We start from the raw sequence: 22,197 nt of genomic DNA, 5'->3' as shown, positions 1-22,197 counted from the left end.
ATTCATTTCTAACTGATGCCCATAATAAACAACAAAACTCAGACCAGAAGGGAAGAACATTTCCTTCCTCTCCAAACAAGCAATATTTCAAAGATACTCTGAAGGAATCCGTCTGTGATATGCTGGCCCAAGCTAGCTGTCTAAACCCATTATCAATGGTGGAGGTGCACAAAGATCACTTCTCTTTTCTTTCCAATTCAGTATCACATGATATGGACATGATAAACTGAAAAGAGCTCATGTGGCAGCAAAATCTGTACGACATGAAATTTCACTTACGCTACTTGCAATCCTAACACCAGGACAACAGTGGTCCTTAACAGGGATCAAGCAATACTTTGTTTATCCCGCCATCATTTATGGTGACACCAAAACAGACAGATTATAGCTGTGGTAAAGGTATACCATCTGCCCAGTTTATGTCCACAAGATATTTCCTTCAGTCAATTTTATGAGTACTCAAAGATTTCTTATTAACAGCAAGCTCTCATAGAGCAAACAATGGGGAGCATGATAAATTTGATTATACAAACTTTTGCTTAGATGCCATCTTGATCTACAGTTTGAAGTAATCAATCATGATGAAGCCCCAAATGATCTATCGTATAGCAATACATTTCCTCAATGATATGAGCTACACTAAGCACCGTGGATCCAACCTCCTCCTACAAATAGTGCGCTGCACTCAAAGATTTGGTCTTTATCATCAGGCCTTTTAGCAATCCAAGCAACCATATTGTTTTGGAATGAAAATTGTGTTTGATAACTCTTGCATCAGAATGAACTTGTTCACCTATTAGTGAGGACATTCTAACCCTGTGGAGAAATTGTATATTTAAGATTCAACAGGCTTTTTACAGTTTGGCTTCTGTTGACTGTCAACATGGAGACCAGCTATGTACTTCCACTTTACTGTTAAATACATTTTTTTTCCCTTTCCACTGTAAGTGGACTTAAAGCACAGGCAGCTAGCTATTTCATGTATTGTCAGTAAATTATTTCAGATTATGACCTTATTGGCATTCACCAAACTGGAATGTTATAAACATCTTAGACTGCACAGAAAAACTTTTTGTAAGATATGAAACGAGTTCACTTTTCACAAGCACATGGAACATGAGCACTGATCCTTCAACCCCATTTTACCTGTTCTGCACCATGCTCATTGCCATCCAGTCTGAAGGGTAAACATTCTTTCCAATGAGATCTTTGAACATTATGAATGTTTCCATCAAGAAGTCCTAGAACAACAAAATAGAGTAAGTCTGTGACTGTGTAACACAAAGTGTTCCTGCTGTGATTAAAGAACTAAGATGGAGGGCTCCACTTCGATCCCAGTGAAGTCAATGGAAAAATTCCTGGTGATATCAGTAAGCCCAAGATTGGTAATGAAGTCCTGTAAAACAGCAGTCTCAAACTCCAAATGAAACTTAAAAGTCATTACACTGGGCTCTTAAGAAAAGAAGAGCCATAAGTGAATGGAAAGAAAAAGTACTTTGGAGTAAAGCTGTTGAATTTTTTATTAATTAGCAAAACTGTCTCACTATGCATAAAGAATTAATAGATTTGAAAAACACAGGATTATTTATTTCATCCATTTAGTTCAAATTTATTATTCTAAACTAAAAATTGAAGGCAGTGACAGAAAGATTTCAAATAAAACAAACACTATTTCTTTTCCTACAAGTATTTAGAGATCACTGTATAATGAACTTAAATAAAATGAACATAATCATTTCAGGTCTATGTCATGTACAGCATATATATGTGGTTTTACCTTTGAACTTCTAAGCAAGTCACCTAGAAGTCTGTGAGACTAGCAAGCTGAAATGTCATCATCTATTACCGAAACCTCACAAGCAACTCTCTGCGAAGTTTGTACTCTTTCTTGTCATATTACTTACAGAGAACCAAGTGAACAATAGCTCTCAACAGCATTATTTGAAACCAAATATTTGTCATCTTCACTGACATATACTTATGGTATGGAAAAAAACGAGAAGACAACAAACCAATGCCTTTAAAAAACAGCAAAACCCATTGACTGTATCGATGTCTTGCCTTTTTAATTTTTTTTTTTCCTCTGCAGAACTGTTGAAGGAGTTTAAGGATTACTAAAACTTCTAGGACCAGGTACCCAATCTGCTTGGAAGCTGAAATTATGTTAAAATAATGTTACATTTTCAAGTAAACTGAAGCACATGAAGAATTACAAAAGCTACCTAAAATTTGATCTGTTAGCATTTCAGTTGTGGCACCACTATGACTTTAAGAAAGAAAGGAAAATGGACAAATCTTGCCAACTGAAAATATTACCTCCATGGACAAACTGTAGATGGTGTAATCAAAACCTTTGCCAATACCCAGACTTATTTCAGAGTTATGTCAGGAGTATAAAAGGACAGACACAGGACTACTGAAACCTTCTAGAACATAGCGACCACTGGTACAACTAGAATATACCCCAAGTATCGCTAAATTATGCCAGAAACAACTGGCATAAAATGATGTGTTGCAATAATAAGGCATTTACTGCATTTAGCATACAACATTATCTGGACCAGGAGTCGACCCAATAGTGAAAACAAAAAGTGGAAATGGATCACCATGTGCAAAGTCAAGAGGGAGGGTTCAATTAGTTGAGGGTTGGTTTTGTTGTTGCTTTGTTGTGGTTTGTTTTTTATTCCTCAGAACAGTATAACACAAAGATCCCATTACTTATTCTTGGTTATATTACCACCTTGGTGCTAGGGTCAACAACAGTGACATTTATATCTTTCCAAATTTCTGATTACAGTATTGTCCAAGGTCACCATTAGAAGAGGGAGGCAACACAATGACACAGAGGCAGAAAACACACAGAAACAGACTTCATTCTAGGAAGAATCGGGCAAGATATTCCAAAACGATTCTACTGATTTTTCACAGGAAATAAAATACTTGGAATTATTTATCACCTCCATAATTATTTTGTACTCACCACTAGTTCTGAACTTGTCTGAAAAGTTTCAATGTAAACTGAATAATGCTGGTTGTTCATCTGGTTTAAGATTGCTGTCATGCATGCCACAAAATGACTCTGAAAGAAAAACAGACAGAAAACATATGCAGATCACTTAAGATATTTGATTGTATTCTTTCTAAAGTCGAACTACTCTAAACGCCTAAAAAATCCTTTTATGTATGTAAAAATAAAATAATATTCAAGTTTTTGCAAGCCCAGATGAAAGAAACATACTAAGATCTTGAAAACGGTAATTCAAAAGCTACCCTAACAAGGGGTAGGCTCTGGTGAGAAAGCTGCATCACTTATGAAACACTGCATGGAAACACACATTGTGACAAGAAAACTCTCTATATAAAGTACAACTCAATATTATCTTAAGTCTCCTAAAAGGCATGTGATGTTGCCCAGGATTCTTCCATCAGGAATTCATAGGAAGAAAATATATTAGCATCAACATTTTCTAATCATTCTAGAAACATAGGCTGTTCACAGGAAGAAATATTGCAAGAAAGGATATTTTTTACATTCTCCAGGTGTTTAAGTAGCTATTACAGAACTCCGTAAAACTTCTATAGAATACTATTACTTTCACCTCTCAAAACTTTTCAAACTTCCTCAAAAGGGAATATTTTACTTTTCTCAATTCCTAAAGCAGAAATGCTGAAAGATATAAAATTATTTATAATCCTAGGTTTTCACTGCAATTTACTGAAAGTCACAAAGACATTTTTCTCTCAAGCAATAATAGTGAGCTTAATGATTTGCAGTTTTCCTTTAAGACAGTGAAGAATCCTCCTTATTGATGCCTTATAATTTGCTGAAATTTTAATTATTGTTTTAAAAGTGAACCTGCTTTAAAGACTTTGATTATATTAAAATAAGAGACTATGAAGTAGATGAGTATGCAAAATAATTTTCTAGATTTACTTGGATCTTTTCATCATACTGGTTTAGAACTGATAAAAGGGACTCCCCAGCCCCTCTGGCCAGAATTTAATTTCCACCTGGTAGTGATCAGATTCTCTGTTTAACTCTGATTCACTTTATACTTCTGTTACATCAGAAAGGCAACAAAGGCACACATTACCAAAGTATCAGCTGCAGTTTGTCGTACCCAACCATTTTGTCTACCACTTAGACAAGGGAAGCCGCCTTAACTTCAGGTTATGGCCACTAGAGGTCTTTTACTTTCATATGTTAGCTGCTGTTCAGTTTGTACTGCCTTTTTTTTTATTTATTTATTCCTACGTGAGCAGACCCAGCACACTTCTTGCATACAAACAGTGAAAATTACAATATAAAGGACCTATTATACCTTCTTTTGGAGTAACATTAGTGCTAGTGAGAGGCTTGCCTACTTTTTAAGACTAAGAAGACACATTTTCTGCAGGTAAACCAAAAGCTTTCAGGTAAGGAATCGTGTGTTCTCGGGTACCGATGCTCTTCTAAAAAGAAATGCTGGTTTTCCTGCTGTAGTAGTTCACTTCTACAGTTATGGATCAGACAAATTTTTCTGTGATGTAAAATGTATAGCTGAAAGTATTAATGAATTGCAGAGGACTCAGTGATGAAATTGTATGGGGTTTTCTTCTGATGTCTTGATTTTGAAAAAAAATTACTGACAGAAGTTAGAGAACTGTACATGAAAAGCAGCTTGTATTTTTAGTAGTTAAACATTTGCCACAGAATGCCTTTCTATCCTCATGTTAAATAATCACTTCTTAAAATAAGCAGCATTTCTTCACAAGCATTGCATAGATGTATTATGTTGCTTAAAGGCATAAAGACTTTAAGAAGGTTATTTCTTTTGTTGAAACCAACTTCTGAAATGTATCTAGCTATATCTGTGATTATGGTACAGCATGAATGCCTACTCTTAGTAACCGTGTAGGGTGATTTTAAAATTAACAGATGATATGCCTTGATTACTAAAAAGAGCCATAAGCAAAGATCACATATTGCTGGCCAGTACCTTGTACCAAACCTGTCAAATTCACATCAGCGGGAATGAATGATACATAAAAAAGAAGGTGACAGTAAAGCTGGTTTGCTACAAAAACTTCCTCCTTCATTTCCATGTAAATGTAAAGCAGGAAAATACACAGTTTGATCTTTAATAATTTTCTTGCCAGCGATCTCAACTATTAGAAATTAACTGCTAGCTCCTTTATAGGTTAAAAGCTTGCCCCTCCCTCCTAATTCCCAAACGCCAGCAATAAAGATTTGCTTCTCAGATGCAGCCTTGGATCTTTGAAGTACTCATGCGCTCTCAGCATCACCATTCTCACTGGTAGAACTTAAGCATAATATAGGACTATAAAGAGATCAAACCTGCAAATATCACTATGTATTCACTTAAATTCTCCTATGCTGTTTAAGTACCTCTTACTAGAATGTGCAAAGAACATGAACTGCTTGCAAATACAGTAAGTTCTGCACAAGAATGATCTGTTACACTTTGAATGCAGACTGCATGCTCACTAGTCAGACAGGAGAAATTCAGAATCAAGCATTGCCTACAAACATGATAGTCTAATGCTTATGATTAAAAAATTTATTTCATTAAGTCAAGCATTGTGCAGAGGGATTGAATAGTATAAACAAGGTTGTGGCAGAGAAGGTGAAGTTATTCAGATAGAATCCTAACAAGTCATTTCAGCTGTGCTTAGGCTTGTTAGGATTTATCCTGTGAATTACAACAGAAAAGGTTGATTAGAACTAGGTCAAATGTATAAAAAAGTAAATGTATTAAAGTAAACACTTGACTGATGAGAGAATACTAACAGAAAAATTGACAGAAATAACTCTGAATACACTGCACTACTATGAAGAGATCTAACAAAACGTATGTTTTCCAACTTAAAAACATTCATTTCCATTTAAATGTAAAAAAACCCAGAACAGAAGCAGCACTGAATTCTAATTTTTGAATTAACCAGTTGGCTGACAGCCTTTCAAAAAATGGGTAAAGAAATAAGGAAATTGATAGTATGAACATTGCACTTCTATCAGGAGCAGGAACATAAGTAAATAGGTAGTCAAATGAAAAAGAGACAGAGGAGAAAGTGTCTCAGGAAACATTCAAACTCCCTGTTCACTTAAAAAACCCCATAATTAACATCAAATTTAAATGAACTGTAATGCTGGCTCCTTTAGTATAAACACTGCAAAATAGTGGCTAAGGTAAAAGAAATGCTGTTTTGGTTGAGTATATACAAAGCACATCAAAAGGGATCATAGATGTATATTCTGTAAAACAAATAGGGCTTTCTAAGGTCAAGGGGAAAGAATGAGGAATCTTTTCCACTGTTGTTAAAGTGCGTATTAGCTGTGGATGCAACACGTATAGGAAAAGAAACATCTGAAAAACATTAGGGTCATATGAGTAAGATGACAAACTTCAACACCTAGCAACTAAATCCCAGCATACCTTATAATAGCAGATGGTGACAGGTTGCCGTAGTAACTTCAAATAATACTAGCACCACAAGAATAAATAAAGCAAATGCACTGGAAAAAACAAACAGCAACAGAAATAGCATAGAATGAAGCCACACTTTGATTCTAATCTAGTGGAAGCATTTCAGTGGCTGTAGGGTGGGTAATCTTCATGCAGGTGTACTTCTGGAAGGACTAAGGAGGATATTTATTTCATGTAGGCACTTAAGTAACATTTATCCTCATTAATAGAGCGCTTTACCAACATAGAGCCCGAGTGTAAGTATATAATCATACGTACATCATTAAAAAGCAGACAAAACAGAAACATGAATAATTCCTAATAATTCAAAGACTTCTGAAGGCCAAAGATAATGTAGTTATTTTTATATTCCCTTTTTAGCAGAATACTGGATGTTTTAAATGCTCGTTTTACTTACCCTCACAATTAATGTAAGGTAGGAGAACTCCTTTACACACCACCATCCTCACAATCTCTAACCCTATATTCACTAATGATGGTTTACATTTGATTAATGCACAGTTTTCTGTATTGGGCAAAGAATCTTATCCAGAAGATCAAACTTTTTTTGTGGTGTATGAAGCAACCATACTACATAGATTAGATTTAATTCTGAACTCCCTTTCAGGTTAAGCCAGAAGTTTCAAAACTCATTGTATCTTAGTGACAGTAATTGGAAAAATGGTGCACATAAAAAGGGTGACCAAGAATTTCTACAGACCAAACAGTTCTCTTTTTTTTTTGTTTAGAAACAAGTGCAAAAATCTTTCTGGAGAAAAAGTGATAAATATGTTATCTTTAATGTAATTAAAGAAAAGCTAACCAATCAACTGTTTCAATCTAATGTTTAGATTCATCAATATTTATGTTGTAGCACAAGCACATAATTGAGAAGGCCTCTCAATATACTGTTTTCACAGAATTATTGAGTCATTGCACCTGTTTAGTATCACGAGCCAAAGAGCAACATAATTACCAGCGAAGTATGGAAGATGCTCAGTGATGCCATGAAGAGCCACAGTGGTTTGAAGTCACAGTTCCTCAGAAAACCACACTAAACCTTGGGAACTGTGGCATATGTAGAGGGTAGCACAAACATCTTTATCATATTATGCAAACACTAAACAACAGCACTCTGAAATGAAAAAAATAAGCAGAATTTGAAGTGACCTGCTAATGTAGTTCTGTTTCTGCTCCAGAAATAGATGTCACTGCCAATGCATGTGCTGTCCTAAACTGTACTGTTTCTAGCTGTAAAAGCACAAAAATGTAAACATTAGAATAGGCTGCCATGCAACAACCTAGAGCATTCATCAGACGCATAGAGTACATCTGAAATGGGAAATAGCTCCTAATTCACACATTAATTTTCCATTTATACATTCATGTAGTTCATTGGTTCTGTCGTCTTGTCTTATAGCTGACTGAACAGAAGCTTAGGCATCCTGTTTCTACATCTTACTGACAGCTTTTGATTTCTGACTGAAAACATGCCGGGCTGTTTTAGCTTGTTCTACTGTTTTCTTTACATTCATATGATTTAGCCAAAAGGATATACAACTATAAAAACAGCAGACTACCAGATGGAAAAATACAGGACAATTTTATAACACAATGAAATAGTAATAGCAGCTGCTCTGTAAGATTTAAATTCCAAGTTGGACAATCAAGGCAATTTCAAAATTATTTCATTTAAGACCTTTTTCAGACAGATAAAAGCAGTAAGACAATGGTTTATGGTATGACAAAAGTAGCATGATTTTTTAGAATACATCCCTTGCCATCTGTTTTTATTTATTTATTTTTAACTTTGCATTGATTTCCCAGCAATATTCCAAAAAGATTTTTCATTCTTTGCAATGTTTTTGCTGCTGCTGGGTTTTGTTGTGTGCTTGGTTTTGTGCCATAAATCCACTCCAGAACTTCTACTACAGTCTCTGGCTAGGATTAACGCTCTACTGTAATAGAATTAACTTGTGCTTAAGTCTGTCCTCAAACACAGTTGTGTAATTTACTACTTTTCCCAGAATATTAACATTGTGTTCATCTTCAAGGTGTATGTAGAAATAAATTATGGATAACATTATCTAGTATGACGTGAGAAGGCAATCATTTGGAATGAGCAATCATTGCTTGAAAACTGAACTAGCTTGTCCAGAGCACAGTTACAAAAAACTCATCTCTTTCACCTGCTCACTTAACCACTGCTGTCCACACTCCCAATCTCAGCTCTGCTGTGTCAGGCGAAATCTTCCATCCTTGCCTTTAAGGATCTATGTACCTTCATGCTGCCTCTCTTCCCTCCTCCTCTGCAATCCACTAATTGCTTCACCACAATTCTTTAGCTAGTTTCCAGACTGGTCTCACAGACCAGAAGAAACTTCCTGCCCTGGTACGTAAGATATCCACTGAGAATCCCAAGTATCCTGCTGCTGTCAAGCTGCTTATTTCACTAATTTCTTATTCAAAGTGCCATTCCATTTCCCTGTTGCCACTAAACCAGATGGTCAGTCAAGTTGGCAAAGCATGTCTTGTCCTGCCAAGTGTCCCAGTGCACTCATTGCCATGTTAAAGATGATGCAGTCAGTATTCCATAGAAACAACAGCAGCACACACACAAAATACAAGCAAAGAATAAGATTAAAAGTATTATCCCCGGATTATTTACTGCAGAAAAGCTTGACAAGTCTCTTGCATTTAAAACGACTGGAAACCAAACAGGGAACTTGAAAGAAGTGACACAATGGCTGGGATGGCTGGAGCTAGTCCCCTGCCCAGAGGTGTAATACTTAGCAGCAGAAAAACCCCAGAGGCGATTGCCAACTATATCTGACTGCAATGCAAAACACACTGGCTGCAAGGGAGAGCAACAACTGGGTCGAAAAGGGTAGAACTGAGCAATTTAAGTTCATTAAAGTGCAGTAACATCTTTTATTTCTAAGCCATATATTTTGAATTTACACATATTGTGAAGATGAATGTCTTGAATGCTGATTCACTTCCTTAAAACTAAACAGAGCCACCTCCTGTATTCCCAGAACTAAGTCACCCTTTAATTGATTTTGTTCTTTTTCAGCTGCACTCACTGAAGACAGAAAATTAAATTAAACTTCAACTACATGATCAGAGATGAGACTAATATAATATATTTGTGAATGGTTAAAACAAAGCTTTATCATAATAGTTCTGCTTAAAACTGCTGAAAATCATATAGCTCCAGAAACTTTCCTCTTGCTTTTAAATTGATCTTACAAAGAAAATAAGGCCCAATAAAAATAATTTTCCAACAACTCGCATCCATTACACTAACAAATCTACCAACTGTGTATGTTTAGGATTAATTATTAGCAATCTCTAAGGAATCCATCAATCCATTTTATTGTAAATTATGTAAGATTTTATTTTATTATTTCTTTTTGAGCAATAGCACAGTTGCACTGGAGCTTCCAAAAAAACAATGTTTTTTGTCACCAGGCCATCAAAATCCCACCAAATCCTGAAGATATTAATGGAAAAACCTTTAACTCTGCTTAGTACCAGACATTCCTGTGGAAGAATAAATATTGGTTTTGTCAAAGTACATGCAGTGCAGTATTGAAACATTTGCAAACGCCAATATGCAGCCATCTCTTAGGCTGAGATTAAAATCAGCAATGCCTGACCTGGTTGATAACCCTTCTGCTAGGTCAGAGTCTGCCCTTTACTGAGGCATAGCTAAGCAAGCGATAAGATCCAAGATGCTGAGAAATTAAAATTAAATTTATTTAAAATCACTATTCCTCTTTTAGCAGCTGTAACAACCAGATAAACTTTTATGTGAGGAGCCTGGTACTTTTTCCTGATATTTTAAATGTACACTAATGCTAAAGTGCTTTTAATTTGGCAGTTCTAATTGTCATTTGTCCCCTTCCACATTAAGAGCATTGTATTGGTACTCTGGTAATTTCTTTAATTTTGTAAAAAGAACAATAAAACCAGACTGGAAACTATATGAGTTAATAAGCTACTGTTGTATTGATAGCTTCTTTGAAAGATTAACAATTTCTCTTTACCTCCGTATTTTAAAATTGTTTTGACTACTGTTCTTGTGGGTTGAAAGCTGTCTAACTATGGTCTGTTCTGGTCTGTGGAGGTGGTGAAGGGTAAACAAAAGACATACTCGGCATACCCTGCAAATACACATTGACTAAAGCCAGGAGAACTTTTAATGTTTTCCTTTAAAGCATTCTTTCACACTCAGACTGCCTTAAAAAAGAAGTTAAACTTGTCACTTTGTTCTTCAGGAAATTACACAAATGTTTATAAAGAGTTTTCTTCCAGGACCTAGATAATGGATATATGAAGGGGCACCAAAAAAAAAATCCCAAAACATCCAGAACCTTTCACAAGGATCCTCAAGATTCTGGTAACAAAACAGTTGAAAGAAAAGGAGATGCAGAGGTAATTGCCCTGAAGCTGCCCTGTTAACTCCATTGTTCACCAACACTACCATGGCAAAGGGACTCTCACCAGAATAATGTTGCTCTCCACTTTTTCACAGCTACAGTAGGGGAAAAGAGAAGAACTGAAATAGATTCAAGCATGCGTATAGACAGGAGCGCAAATACAGATATGAATTTACCCACAGAGTTTAAAAAGAATTCATACTACATCAACTGACATTGATGTAAAATGTATCCAGTCTGCATAAATGGGGACTTTTCCATCATGGAAGGAAGATGTACTGACATAAATCTTGGTTAGTGTAACACAGCACGTATGCAATTTCATATAATTTTCTAACTATATAACTCCTACACAGGATAAAATACTATACAGCTTTTAAAGCCAGGTAGGTTGTGGAAAGGTGTTATATGAACTTCTTTATATTCTTCTGTCAAGTTGCTACTCTCTGTCACAGATGAAAACAGGGACAAAGTGCACAGAAATAACATTTTCATTTTAAAGTAAAATCAAAGGACTAACTAGCAACTGTTAGAATAGTTTTATTTTGTATCTGAAATATGAAAAATATTTAAATTATATCCATGATGAGTTTATATTAGGTTCTCAATTTTTATGTAGTAGTGGGCTCCACTTCTAAACATGAAAAAATCTTGGAGTGTGGTTAGCAGAGTAACTGGCTAAAAAAAGAAAGTTCCTAGCAAAAAAAAAAAAAAAAAAAAAAATCTTTCTAAGATAGAGAGCTTTTCATATTGAATCTTGGGTAAGTTGGTTAATAGAAACCATAGGGAATACTCAATGAAAAAAGAAAACCCCATGGGAAAACATGTATAGACATGGAAGGATAAAACTTCAAAAATTACAGATTGTGCTTCTAGTGGGTATTCTGCAAACTACTGCCAAATAAGCATCCTTCTTAGGTGTGGCTCTTTTTAAGGAGTGCCACTTCTAAGATGTCCCAGTTGATTTAGTTTCAGTTATAGTATCATAGAAACAAAGAATCCTGAAACTGTGATACTAAAGAGAGAAACTTACCAAAATAGCATTGTCTGCACCAATAATTTGTGCACATGCTAATCTCTTCTGGAGGGATTGTGTCATACTAACACATTATACCTGGGCTCTGGCAGGATAAGGAATACTCCTTTAATAACTCTTTGCACCAGCTCAGTGAGAGCTGAATTTATTATGTACTTACTAGAAAACTAGGATGAAGATGGGAGTAGAAATTTCTTTGAATAACTAAATCAAGGAATATGCTTATGCTCCATGAGTAGGGCGACTGTCCCTTAGTTGCTCAATGACTGCAGTCTAGGAGCCTCCAAATCCTAAAACTACAATAGGACAAGACTGAACTGTTCAAAATGGGCCACTCAAAGTTCATGTGCATTTTTTCCACCCCTCTTCTCCCTTCATTCCCACTAAGCAAGGCCAAAGAAAAGTCACACAAGGCCAAAACACTGGCCTTACTTCCCACATTGGTGCTTTTTTTTTTGTAACACATATAAGCATGCTCAAAGGCGACACCTCTGCTACCTTGACATTAAATCCTTCTGACAACAAATGATATCCTCATTCTGAAATTCATCTCACACACAAAAAAAACTTCAAACATAAATCCTCCCCAGAATAAATGGTGAATATAGATATAACAGCACTGTGTTACAACAGGTCTTCCCAAACACAAACTGATTTTCAAACTTTTTCCAGCATTTTAGCAAACACGAATATCAAAATATTTTGTGGTGCCATATGAACTGCTTCAGAGGATGACAACTATATGCCAAAGAGACACTTCTTTCTTTGTGTTGCTTTACTACCGAAACATTCAGTGCTATTTGCAGTGATTTTTTTATTTTTCCTAATCACTAAACTGGGATTTCATCTAAATAGATTGTCCTGCTAACAAACCAGGGTGCTAACACCTTCTCCTGAACCTAGCAAACAGAGAAATAATGAGTGTAAATAAATGTTAGGGAATTGCATTCCTAGCAGAAAACAAACAAAATCAGAATCACACTCATATATAAACAGACTTTATCAATGAATCAGAGTGCCAGCAAAATGGCATATATGAAAAATATAATTTGTTATGCCTCTGATATTTAGTGTATGTATCTCCTACACAGTCTTATAAGGCTCTTATTTTTATGATTAGTCGCTGCAATACAGAATGTGTGGGAGCATCAGTATATATCTAATGACACATATAGAAAAAAAGATTATGATTAGAACTATTGCAACCTACACCGCCACTAATTACACTTCTATATTAATGCTATTAGATTTAATAGCAGTTTCAGAACTATACTACTGAAACTGTTCATAAAAGCTTATTAGGTCATGGTATGTAGAATCATCCTTACTATACCACTCCAGTGAAATGATACAAAAGGGCCTGTTTATGAAGCAAGTCATTTTTTGTCATTTTAATTTCGTAACGGATACACTATACAATCACCTCTATAGAACTGAAGGACAGAACAAGCATTTGGTAGATGCTATACCATCACATATTCAAAAGAATTTTCAAGATATTTTAAGAGAACTAATCTCTTGACAACATCATTATGTTATGTTTTATAAACAAATTATTTTCTCATTTAAGTTAGCATAAACCCATTGAGCTGAATGTTACATTACAGCTTCCTAAATCTGTATCTTGTGATCTATTATGTTGTTCCTTTTCAAACAAAGCCCTCTCAGAATTATGGTTGCAACCTTACAATATTAAGAAAAAGAATTTGGAAAACTAGGGGTGATTCACATGCTCTTATTTAACTTCAAAGGGGAGTGGAATCAAATTTCCCATTTAGATCATTATGAGTTTTCAAGGTGTGTTTTATTAAGAAAAAAAAGTAATTTGTTCTGCTCAGTTTTTATTTTCAAGGCTACTGCTAATATTTTATAGCTTAAAACAGAACTTACTAGGCTGCAGAGCTTAATGCCAGGAATTCAGTAGCGTAGAGTACTTTTTCTTAAAAAAAAAAGGAAGACAGCACAGGATACTATACAGTCTTTCCCACAGAATTTCTTATATCTAGAAAACATGTTGCAAAAAAGCATTTACTACTATACTAAGGCCATTTATCTTTTTTTAAATGGTACTGTAGTCATGTAAGATAAAAGTGACTTTTATTTAATCTCTCCTTGGTACGATGTCCTGACCTCTGAGATTGCTAAATACAATAAACATTGAAATATTTAAATAATTTTAGCAACTAATTACAAATAATTTGTAAAAAATGCAAAGACAAACAGGAGTTTACAACCAAACAAGAGGAGAAAGAATATCGTATATATGGCATCAATATGATGCCAAATGAATAAGGCAATACAGAATGAGCAAATTTGAAATACAGGAACAGCAGTGGAGCTCCCTTACCCCTTCCAGATTATCATAAAAATCTAAATGACAATGCTGCAATTAGAGAGTTCCAGGACATTAGGTCAGACTTAGCAGGTTGTACAGCTCAAGTCACAGATGCTCTGGAAGAACAGAGTAATCAAGCATGAAAACAGGAAACCAATAATATAGTCACCAGGATTTTGGAGGAGAGAAAAAAAGAACTTGCATTCTGTTGAATTCAAGAACATACTATTCAGGATTTCACAGCACTGTGCAGGGAAGAGGTTCTTTGGTGGCAAAGAAACCGAAGAAAAATGTGTAGGATATGGACAGTGGGCTGGCAGAGTACTTCAGACTGGCCACTGTTAGCAGCTGAAAAAAATGCCAAACCTAGCCCTTGTTCAAATGCATTTCTTTGTTGCTGGCTCTTCCTCCTTTATCACTGGTGTTCCCCACAGGTTTGGGGAACATCAGCATTTCAAGACAAACTAATGGAGGAAACAACCTAATGTACAAGCCTATGTAGTATCAGGGAGACATGCAAAGTATATGAAAATAAGTCTTCACAGTCTAGTAACAGCTAGAGAAAACTTAATTATTGCAGCAGACATAACTATGTGAATCCTATGGTACTCTGGAAGCTTTTCACAAAACAAATAATACTAGGAACACAAACATCTCTATCAACATATGAAATTTAAATAAATAAAAAAAAAGAGAAGAGGATATTCCCACTGAACTAGGTCATTCCTGTTATACAAGGATATACATGCCTTTAGGCTGCCAGTTAGACAGCCTTATATTCCTGCCTTTTAAGGCTTTTTCAGGGCTTACAGTTAGGAGAATAACATAGCAATATTGACAGATTAGACACAGCAACGTTTTTGTGGGTTCTATCAAATATTTTTTTTAAAGTGGTGTGGTTGGTTTTTTATTTAATTTTACAAGACAAAAAAAACCAAACGAAACTGAAATGCATACCTAATTATTTTTGCTAACACAATGTAAAATAAGCCAAGCTTCTCTTACAGATTCTAGGTTGCCTGCCTTGCTCAACTTTGTGGCAAGGTAATCATTTGGTTTATTGTTCAACTTTATGTGGAAAACATTGGAAAAAATGCACACCCAATCATGTCTGAAGTGAGACAAAGAAACCACGCCTACATGCTTTATGTTTTATCTGTCTTGTTAATAATGCAGGAATACATTTCAAAATTTTCATCGAATCAGACTGCTACTTACCCAAGTTAAACCTGAAGCTATTCCCAAGGAGACCTTTTACAATGAAATTATTGTTTAAAATAAAAACCAGTACAATTTTCTGACAACAACCTCACTGCAGAGCCACTAAGGCAATGTATTGTTTGTATGACACAATGAAGAAAGGAAATAACTTCTATAAAATTACTGACATCACAGTAACAGGCCCCAGGAAAACATCCCAGGGATACAAAAAAAAATAAAGCTGTTCTTTATTCCAGAGACACTGAAGCAGGGCAGACCATATTACATATTATGTAGCCACTTAAGAGGAGAGATTGCCGTTTTCTTCTCCAACTCACGAGAGATGCTACGGTCATGTAAAATACTCAATTACATGGGCCATTCTGCATTCTTATGCTTAAAAGAGCACCAGAAAGTACAGGGAAAGTGACTTTAAGGCAATGTGTATTTACTTATGTGATTTACTTACCTATTACTTTTTAAGGCTTTCACATATTTCACAGCATATGAGGAACAGGACTTTCTATTAATTTGTAGAGCCTACTACATGTATTCTATCTTCCTGTCTCCTTTGAAGTTTACTGCCTTCACTTGTGGAAAGCTAATTTCAGAATACAAGATTTTTTTTAAGGATACTTATTTCCATGCAGTTTTTGAGTTAACGCTTATTTCAATTCCCACATATAACTTCTGGACTTCTTCAAAATGCCAGCCTGAGTAAAGACTGAATAATAAAAAACCCAACACTGAATGACAATCAAGTGCCACACAGCTCAGGACAATGCAGATTTATTAGAGATGTCTATCAATGATTAACTTCTCTGACTATCTAATAACAACTTTGCTAGCTAAAAATAAAATTTGAATTTATACAAGTTTTAAAATCAGTTACGAGATACAGATATTAAGAAATATCTGACATGTGAAGCGGCAAAGAAACAGGCTTTTGTTTTGCCTTTGACATCACCGCGACATTTGCTTATGTTGCCCAGAGAAGCGACATGCTGTTAATTTCTTCAGCAAGGTTCAGAGCCCTTGGTGTGTTCACAGATCTTAAGCTTTCCTTTAGTGACCACATCAGTAGATCATTAAAGGATGACCTACCCTCCTTTGTGTTCTGTCCTCTTAGAAACTCAACAAGGTTAAGCATCGCCTTTCCCAAGAGGACAGCGAAATGCTTATCTACACTTTTGTCATTTTCTTTTTTTACCAGATTATTGCAGCTCTGCTTTCTGGAGGCATTCCAAGATAGACTAGGCACGAGATCCAGTTGATTCTAAGTGCCTCCAGCAGGAGATATATATATATATATATATATATATATATATATATATATATATATATATGAAACTTTGTTATGTTTTGAGATCTCTCTCTCCCCCACATCTCAACACATACTAAAGTATCACCTCACTTTTTTCTGCCATTATACTGGCTTCCTTCTAAATATCATATTGATTTTATTACCTCACTACATGCACTAAAGCCACTTCATGATCTTACTGTATTTTATCCTCCTAAGATTACGCAATTGCACAGAATTTGCTTCATCCTCTGTTTCTATATGCATAGTTATACAGTGTGCCAAAAGACCCACAGCTACTGAATCTCAGCCCTTAACTTTAGAACATTGTGACATCTCAATAATAACCTCTAACTGCAGAGTCTCATTTTCTTTACATAGGTGTTTTAAAACTCATATTAAGAGATAACGAATATTATCAAGATTAGGAGCTGAGTATACCAAAGCAATTAGTTCACAGGGGTACAAGGTTGATAGCAAAACTGTAAATTTATCCTCCTAGTTTCTGCTTGTTTTTAACATGTCACCCTCAGCACTTCAGTCATCAAGGGCATTTGGGTTCCAGCTGAGTGTCCAGTCCTTATGTACCTCAGACCTTTTCCAGCTTACTGCCTTGACAAATAAACAAGCCTTGGATAAAGAAGTTAGGCACATTTTCTTTCTAAATACCAAGGGACAAAGTTGTTTAGGTGTTTGGTTGTGGTTTTTTTTAGCACTCCATATGCCTACATTCCTCAGCACCTGTTAGTACTGAGACAATTTAAACTCTCATAACCTGTCCTAAGTCAGCAATAATAATAAAAAAAAGATAAAACAGTAATATTTTAATAAAGTGTGAAGAAAAAATCATCCAGTTGTTTGTCTTACCCCAGTGGGACCAGATTTGACCAATTTGTCATTCCATTGCTTTGAAGAAAGAACAACATTTAGCCATAAATATATTAAAATAATGCTACACATGGCAATAATGCTGTAACTTAGAACTGGTATCTGTGTCAAGGAATGAGCTGCAGAGAAGCTTACATTCAATGCCGGGGGCTCCTAACATTGGGAGTGGTGCACATCTTAGAGAGCATTGTAAGGCTACATTATTTTTCAGGCTGCAAATAATTAACTGAAGTGGGCTTTTTTCAAATCCTTTCCTCACAAACAGCAAGGCTTTTGAAAAGCAACTTCTCCCTACCTTTAGAAAAGGTAGTCAGGCAATAATGATGCTACAATTCAATTTTAAAGGCACCTGCCCTGCATAATAATCTGTGCACCTCACCGCAAAGCATTAAAATATACAGGACGGAAGTGGTCTATAAAATGACAGAATAAAGTTACAGAGAATTATGGATAAGTTGGTGTACCAGACTGAAAACATGACTGAAAAAAATTGCCTTCAGAATGCTCATGAAAGAAACTAAACCTGCAACCTTTCTCATGGATTGAAAGAGAAGTACTGCACAACAGATCAGATGCAAGCAAAGCAAAATATACCTGTGTTGTCACTTCCCATTATTTATTAGCAACGCCAAGCTGTTGGGTTGTTAAATAGCCGGTCAGGATACTAACTATTGTGTTTTTAACAAATTCTTTTAAGTCTTAGAAATCTGAACTTTGAGTTTCCCTAATGCCTACACTACGGACATTATGAAATAGACCTAAAATTTGCAAATGCAAAGTCAAAGGAAGAGAACAAGCATGCCCAAAGACTTTTCTGTCATCTAGTTCTCATGCATTTAATTGTAATCCCCCAAAATAAGTGTCACTGAACTCTCCAACATCATAAGGTTGGTGTACTTTGAAGTAAAATGACTTATAGCAGGAACTCGTAATAAACAGATGTTTCTCTCTTGCTCTACTCTTCTCACCAGTCCCCCTCAAGAATGGATAATTCTGTCTCATGGCAGGTTGAAGACAGAATGAAACAGAATTCATGCAAGAACCCAAACTACCAACCTTATTGACAATTACATCACTGCTTCATTTTGCAAACATTAAAGGAAAAGACATGCCAATACATCAGACTGTCTTAGCAGACTACACTGCAGAATGATAAAACCTGAGAAAAGATTCCTCTGACACTGAAAAGTAGCCATGATCACAATTGATACCAGATTTTCTCGGAGGAGTCCCTAGCTCATTATATCTCAACCTACATTCTTTCTCCACCTGCAGCTTTTCACACCAGAAGTAGGGAGCTTATGGGAAATATCATTCTCTGCATATATCCTGCCAAAGCCAATAAGCATAATTTCAGTCTCTCCAGTGGTTACTGTCAGCCAATTTCTTGTAACCCAGTCTCTGAACTGCCATAATTCAATTCCCTCACACTGAAAATGTTTTTCAAAACCAGCAGTTGGAAAAAGATACAGCAAGGTATATTCAGCTAAGTACACAAAATACATCTCATGAGGACGAAGTATACTGCCACTTGTGCTCCTGATGTCATTCACCGGCCTGAAGGAATACAGGTAAAAAAGCCTCAAGATGCAGATTTTAAATTCCAGTCCTGTTATCATGATGAGATCTGGCACAATCTTGCCACACAGGTTTCAATATTTCCGTAGGAAACCCAGAAGGCATGGGAGAATGTATTTCAGCAAGAACCTGGTATGGTTTCTTCTCTCACTGTCTCCCAATATATCCAGAAGGTTTGTGATCTAAGTGAGAGTTACAGTTGACTCCTTACATTTACTGAATACTCCCACGTACTGAAGTGGCAAAAAAACCATTAAGTTATGGAGATCCTGAAGAATCACAATGGAAAACACAATGCTTACACGGCATTATGTACAGCTGCAGCACAGCAGACTGCTAAACATTTTTGGACTCAGCTTTGCCATGCCATTCTTCTTGCTCTGAAGTGATAAATTAATTGAAAAAATGGAATACAGAAACCAACTGAAACCAACTGAAAGCAAAGGGGCTGCAGCAAGTACACTCAAAAGTTGTTTTCTGAAAGTAAATAAATACTGTAATGATGAAAACAACTCAAGCATAGAAGTCAGTCTTCAGCAAGTGCTTTATTCTGCTTTTAAATGGTTTAGGATAGAAATAGTCTTTTTTCCTGGAATTCAACTCTCTTAGATACATCCCACGTATCTATAGTTCAGAAGGGAAACAGCTCTTAATGTACAAAAGCAGTATTACCCCCATAGTCTTCCTTTCATATTCACCCAACAACCCTAATATGAAGAATGTTATCATGCACCCTCCAAGCGGACAGGAACAGAAGAAACACTCCATCAAATACTAAGACATGCATGGATACAAAGTAAACATAGCTATACTTTTCAAAACACCTAATACAGTAACTTCTTACTTGAGGAATTCAGAACAAATCAGCCCAGAAAATTAAAGTATATAAGCCTATACACAAAAGACACAGTACTCTTTTTTCAATAACAATGTTCACTCTAGTTACAGTTTGCACATCCATTTTACCAAGGAAGACTAATAGCAGAGTCATGGAACAAAGATGACATTTATTTTCCCCCAGTTGTCCATACAGGCCTAATGCTGGACTCCTCTCTTTGCCCCCAGCATCCTCTGGGCCTTCTCACTGGACACGAGAAGACAAATCGCAGTCGTTCTAGTCATATTCTCAACAGGTTCATTGAGAGCCAATTCTGACCTATAAATCATACTTTCAGGTCAGCTGGGAGCTCTGCAGGAAGAAATAATGCTCTACCTCTCAGCCAGGCTTAAACTGCACTGTTAATGCAATGGCCCACATATTTTAAATGGAATCACAGTGTCTAGTATTAGGACTTTATCCAAGATTCCTATATTCCCACCTAGAGTGCACTGCTGTACTAAACAGCCTATTTAGAAAAAGCAAAATTGTCTTCAATAATCAAGCGATATGTTATATTGACCAGCAATTATTCATAAATACACACAATGAAAAATTACACAACTTGGGGCAGATGGTGTCGTATTACTAGGCATTCCCAATATATATAGCTACTGTAGGAAAATATATGAATTTTATTATGATGTTTTCAAAATCCAGAAGCACAGCAACAAAAACGGTAGTGTTTTGTAAAACTTGACAACATTGTTAGAGAAGATGGCAAAATTTTTCCTGTTACATATTTAAAGTCTTCCTGCACACGGCATGGGTATCTTTCTCAAGGGCACACAACCATCCTCATAACCTTTCATTAATGACTGAAACTTATCAAAGCACACAATATCATTTTGCTAGTGTTTGAATTTCAGTTTGAGAGGAGCATATACATTCAAATCACAGAGTTCTGCAGCTCACAAATGAAGACAGAAGAATCATGTTCAGTGTATGAAAGTCTAGGCAGAGATTATGTTTCTTTTTCCTAAAAGGAGCTTTACTTATAGGAAGATAAAATAATTTCAGTAAGGAAATAAATGGTTTCTATTTGTCTGAATCAGTATGATTGAAACTAAAGATATCTTTTCTCCATATGCAATGGAATGGAATTCAAATTTGAATAATACATTGCCAGAGTTAAAACAAATGGAAATATTTCACAACCACAATCTGGGCCCTTATTGTTTATCTCTATGCAGATGGTGGCTTCAGTTGGATACTTACTTAACTACACTGTCATGCGTTTTAAAAGGTGAAAGTTATCACTGCATGTTACAGCCAACATATGAATGTAAGAATACTACAGATCTGTGCATTACACAAGACACTCATATTGAAAGAATTCCTGAAAATATTAGTGAGCGCCAAGCACTAAAAATAGAAGTGAATTCTGTGATGAAATTACTTCTGTGCCATAACAATTAAGTCCATCAATTTTTGTTGTTCTGAGGATAGCAAACAAGATCCTGTGAGATGATGGGAACGGATTTTGTTACAGAATCACCATGAGACACTTCAGATAGTTTTGGCCTCTTCATCTTCTGTCTAGAAAAGACACAGACTACCTATGCTCAGAAACAAACAGGAATGGTAAACACTGTAAAGGAAGAAGAAATTCAGCACATATATTATGAAGGAAGGTTAACCTTCTGGAAGCCCAAGGGAGTAAAAACACATTTTTGATCTTTTTCCTCACCTGCACTAAGATTTTGAGTAAGCAAGCCCAAAACTTCAGACAAAAAACGATCACCAAATGTTGCTACTTTTAGTTATTGTTGATACTCTACTGGAAAAAACAACATACACTATGAAATAGGACTAAATATCAAGGAGGACAAGGGACTAGCAGGAAGGAAAAAAAAAAAAGCAACTCCCCCCTTCCCCCCCCCCCCATATATGGAGAAGAATCTCTTGTTAATATATGAGCAGCTGACATCTGAAGAATAGCCAGAGCTCAAAAGTGTCAGGTAAGGTAGGGGACAGCAGAACAAAGGTGCCAAACCCTACATATTAAATACTTGGCATACATTTCCTATAGCAGTCTTCTCGACAAAGACACACAGAAGAAAGGTGG

The 22,197-nt window shown here is 35.8% G+C and overlaps 2 protein-coding genes across 3 annotated transcripts in view; one reads left to right on the top strand and one right to left on the bottom strand.

Annotated features, from left to right (window-relative positions):
- The window catches only part of DOCK2 (dedicator of cytokinesis 2), a 213,534-nt gene that overhangs the window by 81,179 nt on the left and 110,158 nt on the right, over window positions 1–22,197 (bottom strand). Inside the window, exons 28-29 of the mRNA XM_076349698.1 lie at window positions 2,981–3,079; window positions 1,147–1,241 (exon numbers count right to left, since the gene is read on the bottom strand). Coding sequence (XP_076205813.1) covers window positions 1,147–1,241; window positions 2,981–3,079 — 194 coding nt within the window. The remainder of the gene's footprint in view (window positions 1–1,146; window positions 1,242–2,980; window positions 3,080–22,197) is intronic.
- The window catches only part of INSYN2B (inhibitory synaptic factor family member 2B), a 37,693-nt gene continuing 19,776 nt past the window's right edge, over window positions 4,281–22,197 (top strand). For both annotated transcript variants that reach the window (XM_076350303.1, XM_076350304.1), the window contains exon 1: window positions 4,281–4,416. The gene's annotated coding sequence lies outside the window, so the exon portion shown is untranslated. The remainder of the gene's footprint in view (window positions 4,417–22,197) is intronic.

This window comes from Aptenodytes patagonicus, chromosome 12 (assembly GCF_965638725.1).
Source record: "Aptenodytes patagonicus chromosome 12, bAptPat1.pri.cur, whole genome shotgun sequence".
NCBI classification, from domain to species: domain Eukaryota; kingdom Metazoa; phylum Chordata; class Aves; order Sphenisciformes; family Spheniscidae; genus Aptenodytes; species Aptenodytes patagonicus.
The sequence above is the reverse complement of the archived record's forward strand: the minus strand, read 5'-3'. Positions and strand labels throughout refer to the sequence as shown.